This window comes from Etheostoma spectabile, chromosome 2, assembly GCF_008692095.1.
Source record: "Etheostoma spectabile isolate EspeVRDwgs_2016 chromosome 2, UIUC_Espe_1.0, whole genome shotgun sequence".
Taxonomy (NCBI): Eukaryota; Metazoa; Chordata; class Actinopteri; order Perciformes; family Percidae; genus Etheostoma; species Etheostoma spectabile.
In genome coordinates, this window is record NC_045734.1 from 3,368,166 (window position 1) to 3,379,650 (window position 11,485).

The 11,485-nt window shown below is 44.1% G+C and overlaps 1 protein-coding gene across 4 annotated transcripts in view; it reads left to right on the forward strand.

Annotated features, from left to right (window-relative positions):
• The first annotated feature begins 3,109 nt into the window (after nucleotides 1–3,109).
• The window catches only part of LOC116702032 (axin-2), a 16,831-nt gene continuing 8,455 nt past the window's right edge, over nucleotides 3,110–11,485 (forward strand). Inside the window, exons 1-4 of one of the 4 annotated variants that reach the window (XM_032536100.1) lie at nucleotides 3,110–3,377; nucleotides 4,874–5,803; nucleotides 8,287–8,427; nucleotides 11,118–11,220. In XM_032536100.1, coding sequence (XP_032391991.1) covers nucleotides 4,977–5,803; nucleotides 8,287–8,427; nucleotides 11,118–11,220 — 1,071 coding nt within the window. In that variant the 5' untranslated portion in view covers nucleotides 3,110–3,377; nucleotides 4,874–4,976. Of the gene's footprint in view, nucleotides 3,378–3,736; nucleotides 3,989–4,873; nucleotides 5,804–8,286; nucleotides 8,428–11,117; nucleotides 11,221–11,485 lie in introns of those variants that run through there. The other 3 variants (XM_032536096.1, XM_032536105.1, XM_032536114.1) reach the window with 3 other exon arrangements.

The following is an 11,485-nucleotide window of genomic DNA, read 5'->3' on the forward strand; positions in this document are numbered from 1 at the left end:
AAAGAAAGAAAGAAAGAAAGAAAGGATTTTTTTTTCAACAAACCAATCCTACACAAAACTATAATTAAAGTCCTCTGTCTCCATGTATCCTGATGTGACACCTGTACCGACAGTAGTGAATGCATACTTTCTCTGGGCCTTTAAAGCTATAATTAAAGAGGAGCTTCATTTCCAATCTGTTGTGACACACCAGATGCCTTTAATTTCTTCTCCAACCACAAGCTCTCAATTAGCCTCCAGGTCACCATGTTTTATTGGGGCTTCTAGCAAGTCAGTGGCAGCCCTCTCGTCCTGTATTGGGCTTTTAAAGCGTTTGGATCTTCCTGTGAAATAGTTTGGGCCCCAACAAAGGGGTCAGGGCAGGGTCGACATCAAAAAGGGGGCTTTTTGGGGCTACTTTACAGCACCCTCTCTCTTTTGTCACTGCTAAACACAAGAGTGGGCATTCAAGGGTCAACAGGTGTGGTCTCATGGGTTTAGCGTCTCATGACACTTTCTAGTAGCTCCTTATTTGGCGATCGCAACAGTTTTGTTTGTAGAAATGCATTGATCTTTATTAAGGCCCTGTTTACATGTACATGGTTATTAGCAAAAATTGAGACGTTTCCCATCGCTTGTGCACTTTGAGTCTTTGTAAAACCTCCGGCCAGAGTGGAGATTTTTGAAATCTTTGTTTGTATGTTAGTATGTAAACTGAGACAAACGGAGGTTTAGGCAGCCGAGGAAGTGAGGAAGAGAAGAGAGAGGAGTTGATTCGTTACTGTTATTGCTATTTCCGGGGTTCTGATTGGCTAACGTGGGCTTGAGCTTCTCGTTACGCTGCCACCTACAGGTTTGGCATGCTCTTGACGGCATTGACGGGTACGTGTACATTAACACTTTTCTGAAAACTGACCTGCACAATGTTATTTTTTTGGAGAGTTTGAAATGTCCGATTATGTAAACATAGTCTAAAAGCAAACTGAGCAAAGCATGACCGAAGACTCCTGCCTGTCAGCAAAAAAATAAAAAATAAAAAATGTTAGGCCCTTGCAGTGATATGTGCAGCCTAATTTAATTTGAGCAAGGATAACATCTAATTCCGCATGTGAAATATCCCACTTTTAAGATTGTCCGGCACTTTAAAAATTACTTTTTTTCTAACCCCTCTGTATCTCAATTCTCCTTTTAAAGCTGACTTTAAAGAAGTTAGTGCGCAGATAACAGCATGGCTACATATTTCATGGCTTTAATGTGTCCTCGCTGATCAGCTAAGTGCCCCTTGAACGCCACGATGCCAACGCTGCTGACCCATTTTGTCATTTTGTGTTCCATCTCGCAGGCAGCGGGCATTTCCCCATTGCGAACCGTTGGAAGCTTTATGTGCATTTTGGGCGCTGGATTGTTTGGATTTGTGGCAGCAATGTTTGTTTTACACAGCCCTCCAGTATAAACAGTGGCTATGAATGACCTCTTCATATTCACACTGTCATACACATGCATACATGTGCACACAAACAGACACGGGCAGACAGACAGAGAAAGAGGCCGTACTTTGTGGTAAAGCCTTGCTGTGAACATTTCTTGAAAAGATTATATTTAAAATAAGCTGGACTCAATCATCAGACAAGCTTATGGCACGCAGGAAGTGGTTGGCGGGATGTCAATGTAATCAACCAGACTCCTCTGCTCTACCGAGAAAACAAGAAAGGCTCGCTATTGTGCATATTTTTAAGAAAGCTGGAGCATGTTAGAATTACTCAGCAACATGTGTCAGAACTAAAAATGTACCAGTTGGCTGCAGGATGCCGTGAGAAAGTATTGAGCATCTGAATTGAAAATAATTCTGGTCAGTGGACCTTTTTACAGTGCCAATTCATGCTGGATGAGCGGGATGCGATTACATGTCACCCTAAACCATGTGGCCGAGGGTAAAGATGTGGAGAAATGGACAAAGATGCTGACTCAGTCGTAAAGCCACATGGGAACTGCTACACGGAATGCGTGTTTCTCGATGTATAACTCAACATGAATTAATCGCCACTTGAGCAACTCAGGGAAGTTGGATTTCATTAGTTTCCTTGTCCTGTACCATCATGAGAGTTTTGTGAATTTGAATCGTCTGACTTATATAATTATATTCTCCCTTAAAGTTGATTTTCAACATCAAAGGGACAATATAGCCTTTGAAGTACCATGGGATTGGATCACTGTCTAACCCACTCTTTAAGATTCTGTCACAATGACATTAGGGAAGTCATGTGAATTAAAAGACGAAAAAGACTGCCTTTGCTCTCTGTCCAATTTCAGTCAAAATGTCATGCTGTGCCATTTTCCCTGAATGTGGAACTGGCAAGTGTGTTAGGTTGACATCTTTGTGGTTAAAAGCCTGTGACTAATATGTAAATTATTTGACAATTTCACTCTATAGTGTTACCAAATCAGTGCTACAACTTAGAAAATATGTTTTAAATACATTGTGGAAATTGTAAAATTATGTTTAACCACACATGATGTACTGTCACTCCCCTTACTCTGGTCATTCTGTAATTAAGAGAGAATATTACTGGAATTACATAAGAATAATGCGCCCAAACTCCTTGACATTGTGAAACAATGTAGAAATTAGAAATACATATGTTGCTGTTCAACAGGCCACATACCACAAAGAACTAAGTATAGTACACCCTATCATAATGGCTTCTCCTTAGCTAGGTGAACTCACTAAACTCCCCCGTCACTTGAAGTGGCCACAGGCAACAAACGTATCGCTTTTGTTTGCTTTGTGTTGCTGTTGAAACTTTGTGTAGTAACAGACGAACTGTAAGCATAACGCTATTGGCGCGGAAGATCACTTACTTCTGACGCTCCAAAGCCCCGGGGAGTTGGCTCTAGATTGCCTGTCTTTGATAAGGTCCTGGCATACATGTAAATCATTTCCCTGTCTAGAAAAGTTTATTAAACATTTATGAACATCTAAGTGCATGGGTGTGCTCTCGAAAAACTGTTCCTCTATCGTTATTCTAGTTTATTCATTCATTTGGTGTTTTTTTTCATCGGTCGCTGCGAAGATCAGACGCTGTATTCTTTTTTATAAATCTTCCGGGACCAGGCCAGCGGTTCGTTCCTTTGAAGTCCACAGTTAAACCTTCAGCCCAGTTGGTTTAGAAACAGCACGGAGGATTTCAACCGCCTGCCATGACTTCTTGAAACACTACCTGGGGAGAAAAGTCGAGGGCAAAACGCGTCTCTCTTTTATTCGCAGCTGCATTCAAATTGCCCAAAGTGAAAGGACATTACAGGACACAGAACTACGCCGAAGCAGTTTGCAGGCCCAGGCTGTTGGACTACTTTACTTTCACGTTTTGAGAAAGGGAGGCTGCACGGGTACATGGATGGTAAGTTGTAGGAAAGCTGTTCCACAGGCCCCCTCTCTTGGCCGCTTTGATGTGCTGCTGCTGAGCTTTGAAGTTGAGAAATGCGGGCTGTGTTTCTTGTTTGTGGGCGAGAAATACGGTGAGATAGATAAGAAGCTTATGTGTGTGTGTGTGTGTGTGTGTGTGTGTGTGTGTGTGTGTGTGTGTGTGTGTGTGTGTGTGTGTGTGTGTGTGTGTCGGATAAAAACCGAATATTTGTCGGGTGGTGCGTCTTCTAGCTGGGAAAAAAGTGGGATGTATTCTTCAATAGGAGCCCCCCTCCCCTCCACCCACCTCCTCTTTTACCTCCTCCAGATTTTGACACCCCCAGTGATCTACATAGGGACTGAGCCTGCCTACTCTGAGGTCAGTTGTTGAACGGGACAGGGTACATCCAACTATACAGCGCTTGTTTTGCCGAGAGATAGGACACATGTGCCACGGCGCAGGCTTCACATAGTCCGTCGTCGCCTTTTTGTGCTGGATTACTGATTGGAGAGTTTTGGACTGTATTAGGCTTTGCTACAAATGGAGAAGCCTAATCTTTCAACTTTTTAACGGGGTTTTACTCTGATTGGATCTGCTCTGCGATGGTATGTTTAACACGTTTATTCAGCCTTCAGCCATTGGATTTTAGAATTGGGGATATTATGCTGTAGAGTTACACTGCCTGTTGAGACCGAATGCATTATTATGTTGCATTTGTAACAGCCAACCACTCAGTTTATGTCGTTTTAGCTGCGTATCGTTTAAGGTAAAGTCTCTTTTAGATCTGGCGCTGTGGCTCCGAGTACAATTATTCAGGTTTTACTCCAAATAGATGGAGCCTTTCTTGCCGTGAAGCTAGTTAAGACACGTTACACGGGCTATATGGCTTTAATAATGTCCCGTAATAGCCTTATTGGGCAGATAGTAAGATCGATCGATCGCTTACATTTACGCATGAGCGATTGGCTTTTCCCGCGGGGCATTTTACCCCTCGTACATTACAACGTTTAAGGTCATTGTGGAGCAGATCAGATGCATTTCCACTCTGTAACATTCTGGGTTAGTGAGGACAAGTGTGGGCTCCGAGTGGAAACGAGTTTGTGTGTGTGTGTGATGCAGACAGGGTTACTGTACTGTCGTCCGAAACAGATTGGAAATTAATTGGAGTTGAAGCCTGTGACATGGACTCGTTAGTGAAACACATGTAAGCCACAGTTGTGAGAATACGGTTTTGGTGAAGAGCGAGGCTGTGTGAGATGATTACTCTTGTAAAAATGTGTTTTGATGTGACAGATCAGTGCACGTTGAGAATGTAGGCTGCAGTTGATCTCTCATTTAGATTATAAATAGATAAATGAAACGAAAAGAGGCTTTCATATTTCCTTTCTCTGTGAACCCGGCGAGGTTTTTGAAAGGGACTGTTTACTTGATGTCTTTCTTTGAAGTTCAGCAGGATCTGGCTTTGATTAGATCAATACTTTGTGTTTCAGAGTGAAGAGGAGCCGAGAAGCTCCCCCGCTGCTTTTAGAGAGTGAGGAGGATTAGGCTGGAGCTCAGCGGAGGCACTCTCACACTGCAACCGGAGCTGGAGCCATGAGCAGGGCGCTTACGGAGCACATCAGCAGTAGCTTCCGAGAAGATGCTCCTCGTCCTCCGGTACCGGGGGAGGAGGGAGAGGCGCCATGCTTCAACCCCAGCAGATCTGCCAAAATGAGAGCCCAGAGCAATGTTAAAGATACTCCCGCAGCGCCTCCCGGCTCCACACCGCGGAGGAACGAGGATGGACTCGGGGAGCCAGAGGGCAGCGCGTCCCCGGATTCGCCCTTAGTCCGGTGGACAAAGTCTCTGCATTTTCTCTTGGGCGACCAAGACGGCGCTCACCTCTTTAGAACCTTTTTGGAACGGGAGAATTGCGTGGACACTTTGGACTTTTGGTTCGCCTGCAACGGCTTCAGGCAGATGGACTTAAAGGATACCAAAACGCTGCGAGTTGCCAAAGTTATTTTCAAGCGGTACATCGAGAACAACAGCATTGTCGCCAAGCAGCTGAAACCCGCCACCAAGACCTTCATAAGGGATAGTATTAAGAAACAACAAATAGACTCTGCCATGTTTGACCAGGCACAGACGGAAATTCAGTCCAACATGGAAGAGAATGCATACCAGATGTTTTTGACCTCTGACATATACCTCGAATACGTGCGCACGGGCTGCGAAAACGCGGCATACATGAACCACGGTGGTCTCGGCAGTCTCAAGCTAATGTGCGGATACCTTCCTCCTCTAATGGAGGAAGAGGAGTGGACTTGTAATGACCTGAAGGCAAAAACGTTAGGGTCTGTGGTTGGACTGTCTGCGAAAACCCTGAGGGCTACCGCTACCATCCGGACAGCCGCTGAAGTGCTGGAGAATAGTTGCAGGTAAGAGCAGCGCTCACCTGGAGCATGCATGGCTGTGGTATTACATCTTAGTGCATGTCATTATTTTTGTTATTAGTAGTGCTTACTTTCCTTCTGATCACTATTTCTTCATTAGTTAAACTACAGTGAATATGGGCGCTTGATCAAAGAGTCTCAGAGGAACATGCCTGCATATTTGTGCCCTCCTGCCTTGCAGTTAGTCAAGGGATTGGAGGGGTGGAGGGACGGGGTGGGTACAAAACATCAATGGATCTGAGCCTTCCTTTTAAGTAAATGGTGTCTTGCAGGCAGCCCTCTGCTGGCTTGCCCACGTTTCCTGTGCTTTGAAACCGTTCCTCTGGTTCAGGCACAAATTCAGACACCACGCCTCATGTCTGTTACAGCTACATGACAGTATGATGCTATTGTAAAAGTTATGCTGTGTTTTGTCTTTTGTTCTACCCTTAAACCATAAAGTTATTGTAAAAACTATGGTCCCAAAATCCCCCTAACCCAAAGAAATGCCAATACAGAGTTAAGAGAACTTTAGCAGCCAGTCGAATGCCAAACGGAGATATTGTTCTCTTGGTCAGAGATGAAAGCCGAGCTGTTTGTGGAAAGCGTTCGGGCTTTTATCTCAAGAGCTCGTCCCACACGTTGTTGTCCAACAGCTGAAATCTTTTCAAGCCAGGAACCGTTTTGAAAACTGGATTTTATGCTTGAGCCTGCATCAAAGGGCGCTTAAAAAGTTTTTCACTCAACTACTTTGTCCTCACATCTGGACCCAATTGTTACTTAAAGGTTGGCCAATGTCTTGATACTTTGGTAGAAAAGTCCAATTTGTAGATAATCCATACGTTCCTTCTCAAGGTATCTACATATTTTAGTGAGACTAGAAATTCAAAATGGTTTTGCAGGATTTTTAATAACAGTGTAAAGATTCTAATAACTCAACTTAAACACTCACTTGGGTAATTTATCCTTTATGTGAAAATATGTCAGATAACATCACAGCACAGTTACTCATTTGCTTGAAAGGGCCCATGTGGAGTTAGGAACCAATAAGCGAAAGGTTTGTTGACATGTGGACATCTCCTGGTTTTCTGGTGTGATCCCCTGCATTCTTGTTTTTCACTAAAAGAAAATCGGGAGGGAGAGAGCCCCCTCTCTTTCCCCTGTGTCACCCACTCTCTCCCCATTTCCCCTGCCCCTCTCCATCTCTTTAGGTCAACCAATTTCCATCTCAAACATGTGGAACTAATTTTGCCACTGCACAAATTCCTTTTTTCCCCCTTATTTTAAAAAAAAACAACCTCCCAACACTCAACTCCAAAGTGTTAGAAAAACACAACAACAAAACATCCTCAGCTTAGTTCCGCAGCTTCAACCACCAATCCCAGTTTGCCATAGATTGTGTGTGTGTGTGTGTCTCAGTGTTTTCCTTCCTCTTTCTTTTCTATCCAGCACTTTTATCTCCCCTTTTTGAAAACAAAAATCTGTCTGACAGAGACTAAGCATGGTTGGGAGAGAGAAAGGGAGAGACAAGAGTAGGGGAGAAGGGGGGAAAGACAGGAAGGAGGGGATCATGAAAGAAAGAAAAGAGATGGAGAAAGAGGGGGGGGGGGTGTGCAGAGAGCCCAGCTGTGCTAAATACCTGACTCTTTGCGCGGACCTTCCAAAGGTCAGGTTTGTGCTTGGGGCCTACGGCTTTAGTCATGCTGGGGTTCTCCTCTCAGCACTCCCGGCAGAAGGCATTCTCATAAAGAAAGGGGCCCTCCTTCCCCCTTTTCCTCTCTCCCTCCCTAAAGCTCAAGTTCCCCCTTCCTCTTCTTCCCTCCCTCTTCCTTGTCCACCCCCTTCACTACTGAAACAGGAATGCAACACAGCAGGAGAGAGACAGAAAGAGAGACTTTAGAAAGGAAAACAGGGGAGAATGGGTACAGAAGGGGCCACAGACTGGATGATAGAGAGAGATAGGAGTGGGAGAGCATGGAGGAGAAAACACTCCAAGAAAAGAGAGAGTGGAGTTTCAGAGTGTGAAAGTGCATGGGTATATGGGCCTGGCCCAAACAAAAGGGTGTGGAGATAGCGCAAGAGAGAAAAAGAATGGAAATGCTGTAGTTCATTCACACACAGAAGGGCTGCTCACTTCACCCACTCCAACCATCACCCCTCAGTCCCCAAAACACACAACCCCTGTATGTTAGGTAGGAGGGACATGAAAGAGAACCCATATCTCCATCACTAATATTGTTGTCACACTCCTCTGGCCCCACTCCTCTGGCTCATGAAAGTGACTCTAATTACAGAAACCTAAAGAAAATGTCAACAAAACAAACTGCAAGCCGTCACCTTTGCTTTTCAAATTTGATGAAATTAATATCAAAGGAAATACAGAGCATGTAGGCTTTACCCAGCTGTCACATCTCTTCACTGTCTTAACTTCACTTCCTAGAGGGACATCACATTAAAACATGGCAAATTTCTTCCTGGGTCTTTCACAGGTCCCACCAGCGAGGAGAGCCTGCCAGCCCCTACTTTGTCAACTCTGGCTACATTTTTGCCCCTGCCACCAGTGCCAATGACAGCGAGATCTCCAGTGATGCTACGACAGATGATTCCATGTCCATGACAGACAGTAGTGTGTAAGTGGTTTTAGTGTTTTATTGAAATAAAAAAAATAGATTGGTCAGTTTTATTTCAACCCAGATAATGTGGCAACTTCAAACGTCTTAGTTCCATTCCCTTGATCCTGGCCAAAGCTCTGAATTGTATTGTTACCATAGTATCTAAACGTGCCTGGATCAGGGTTCAGTTAACACCTTTCCTGGAAAAAGTCTTGTGATGTGAAGAAAAATATTTGGCGTGGTGTTCCAACAGACTCAGCGCTTCTTGAAGCCAGGGTACGGCACTGTCGCTAAATAATGGCCCTAATGTATTTTAATTATCCTCTATCATTGACTCTAGGTAATTCTATTAATGTGTAGTTGTTACTGTGGCCTCCAGGGAGATAACTCTGGGAAAGTCATTATGTCTGAGGACCTTTTTGAAGTTTACTCTGATGCGTTGCAAGCTGGAGTAAAGGGTGAAAAAAAAATGAGAACGTCTTGATGTGGGTGGGGGCGTTGCCTCATTTTCCTCGAAGTTGAAATGTATCCATCCCACCCACCCTTCTGCCACAACAGACTTGTTTTTTTCATATTATCTAATCGCTTTTTCCCTTTGAAGAGCTGGGGGAGAGGGGGAGGGAAATGGCCATTCGGGCCTCAAGACAAACTCATTGAAAAATGTTGGCACCAAATGAAAGGAGGCTTACTCACATGGTGGGTCGGTTTCCTGCCACTGGCCTCTGCGGCGTGCTGAGATCATGTGTCTGTGAGGCTTTCACAGGGGTTACTCATTTCTAAACCTTGGGACACGGCATGAGGAACTCCCCCATGGCCAGACTAGGGCACCCCCAAAAAATCGCCTCACCCACCCAACCCTCCACTGCTTCTCTCCTCCACCCTCCAGAGCCAATAGCAGGAGTGGTTGGCTCAAAGTGCAAGGGAGTGAGAAAATAAAGTGCATGGAGTATAAAGGGCTTAACTGAATCGCTTTCAGCCTATTGTTAGGTGAGGGGAGCTTAGGGGGATAAGAGGGTGGCTGGCTGCTTTGAAAATGACTTGCACAACTGAATAGGAGATCCCCATAAAGTAAGGGCCCATGAAACCATGAAAGAGTCCACGGCTGTTTTCTCTTCCCCAACCTGGACAAAGCCCCCACATGGTTAGCTAGGGGGCAGATAGTTTGGATTGATAAAAACAAAACTTAGTGATAGGAAAGTTGCAAGCTTTGTGCGGGAATGATGTTTTGCCGAATAAGTTTGAGGTCCTTGTTAGCGCACAAGCTCCTCTGGGCTGTTGAGTTTTACTTTTGAAGAGTTTCCTGTGTTTCTTCCTGCGCCTTGAGGGATGATGGCTTGTAGTCTCAAGGGTACAGTTTGTGTAGCATTGATTTTGGTAGTAGGCCCGACTTACAAGAAGCTTGCTGCAACACGGGTGATATTGGCAGCTTGGCTCCATTATCGGATCCTTCTTGACAACGTCACTCTGAAATGACATTCATAACTCGTTTAAGGAGATAAAGAAGAAATAATAGATTCCTTGTTTAACTGCGTCAAAGTCAAATTCTTTGAATAGTTCTCACCAAGGTCTTTGACACAGCGAACTCTCCTGTCCAACCCCTAACCGACTGGAATAAAAATGCAGCTTCTTCCTCTCCCATTTGAGGGAACAATTTGATTAGTGTGTCCTTTTACAGTGGTTAAAAGGCACACTGCAAATTTGAATCTCATTTCCCAGATAAAGAACAAGAAAAGGAGGATTTGGAGGGTGGGGGGGATTTTTTTTTCTCTTTCTGCTTATATCTTATTTATGGATTTACTTGGACGCTGGGGAATGCTGCTGCACCAACTTCAAACATTACCTTATCTTACAAACCAGCCTTTTGATGTTGCTGAGATCAGAGGCTCACAGCACAGCGCTTGCCAAACGAAGATGGCAGCGGGTGCATATGTGCATGAGTGTGAGATTTCAAAGAGGCAGCAGAAAAAGTAGCGTTTGGGCTAGGTCAGACACTTCTGAGCAGCCAAAACGGCCAAGATAATTGGCCCAGCTTAAGTGGCAGCTGACTGGAAAAGCTAGAAGACACAGAATGAAAAATGGAGAATAAGATTCCCAGAATAAATGCTTAATTGTCCGGAGACTACTGGTATTTCTAGCTCTATTTTCATATTAATATATCAGAGCTACAAAGCCAGCAGCACTTAAGCAGCGTTTGCTAGGCTGTTGTAGTTTCCGTCTCCAACCAGTTACTGAGTTCAGCGCTAATTTGACTGCTTTTTAAACAATCACTGTCTGAGTTGACAAGGACTGATGTAATCTTATCGGTGGGGCTCTTCTTTTGAAGCCCACAGTGGGATGTTTAGCATATCTTTACCATTGTCCTGGTTTGTTTTGTTGTGTGTTTTTGTTGCCTTGGCTTCAAGGGCTCTCTGGCCTTTTGATTTAGCTGTAATGTGCCCAGTGGGTGGTTACCGGGTGGTGTTGTGTCGGTCACTTCAATAATGAACTGCCTCCTAAGAGCTCTTTGTCCTCAAAGATTGGCTAATGGCGCTAATGCACCAACAGTTGGTGTGGAGGTGTTGTGACCAGCATGATGCGTTGCAGTAAATTATGAAAAATAACATCCACTAGTTAGTTGGCTATATAATAGACCAAATTAATTGTAAATAAAGGTCATTTGAGTGGTCTTTGGCTCTTTTTTTAATGTGATATCTTTTGTTTTTTTACAGAGATGGGATTCCTCCATATAAGGTGGGCACTAAGAAGCAACTCCAGCGAGAGATGCATCGGAGTGTCAAGATCAATGGCCAGATAACTCTTCCCCACTTTCCTGTAAGTCCTACTTCCTTAACTTCTACTTCCTGTCTCTGTGTTTCCTTTTTTTTGTAATCTGCTAAACTCAAACTTTTACACGCTGACAGACAACTGGGTCCTGATTCCCTTGAGGAGTTGTGCTTTATTTTATTTATTTATTTTCAGAGCTGTTGTGACAGAATAATATATTTCATTCCCCGGCTCTTTTTCATATAAAAGTCAGGGTAAATGAAAGGTAGGATTTGCATACTACTTCACTTATTCTTTTGCCTTTTCAAGCCCC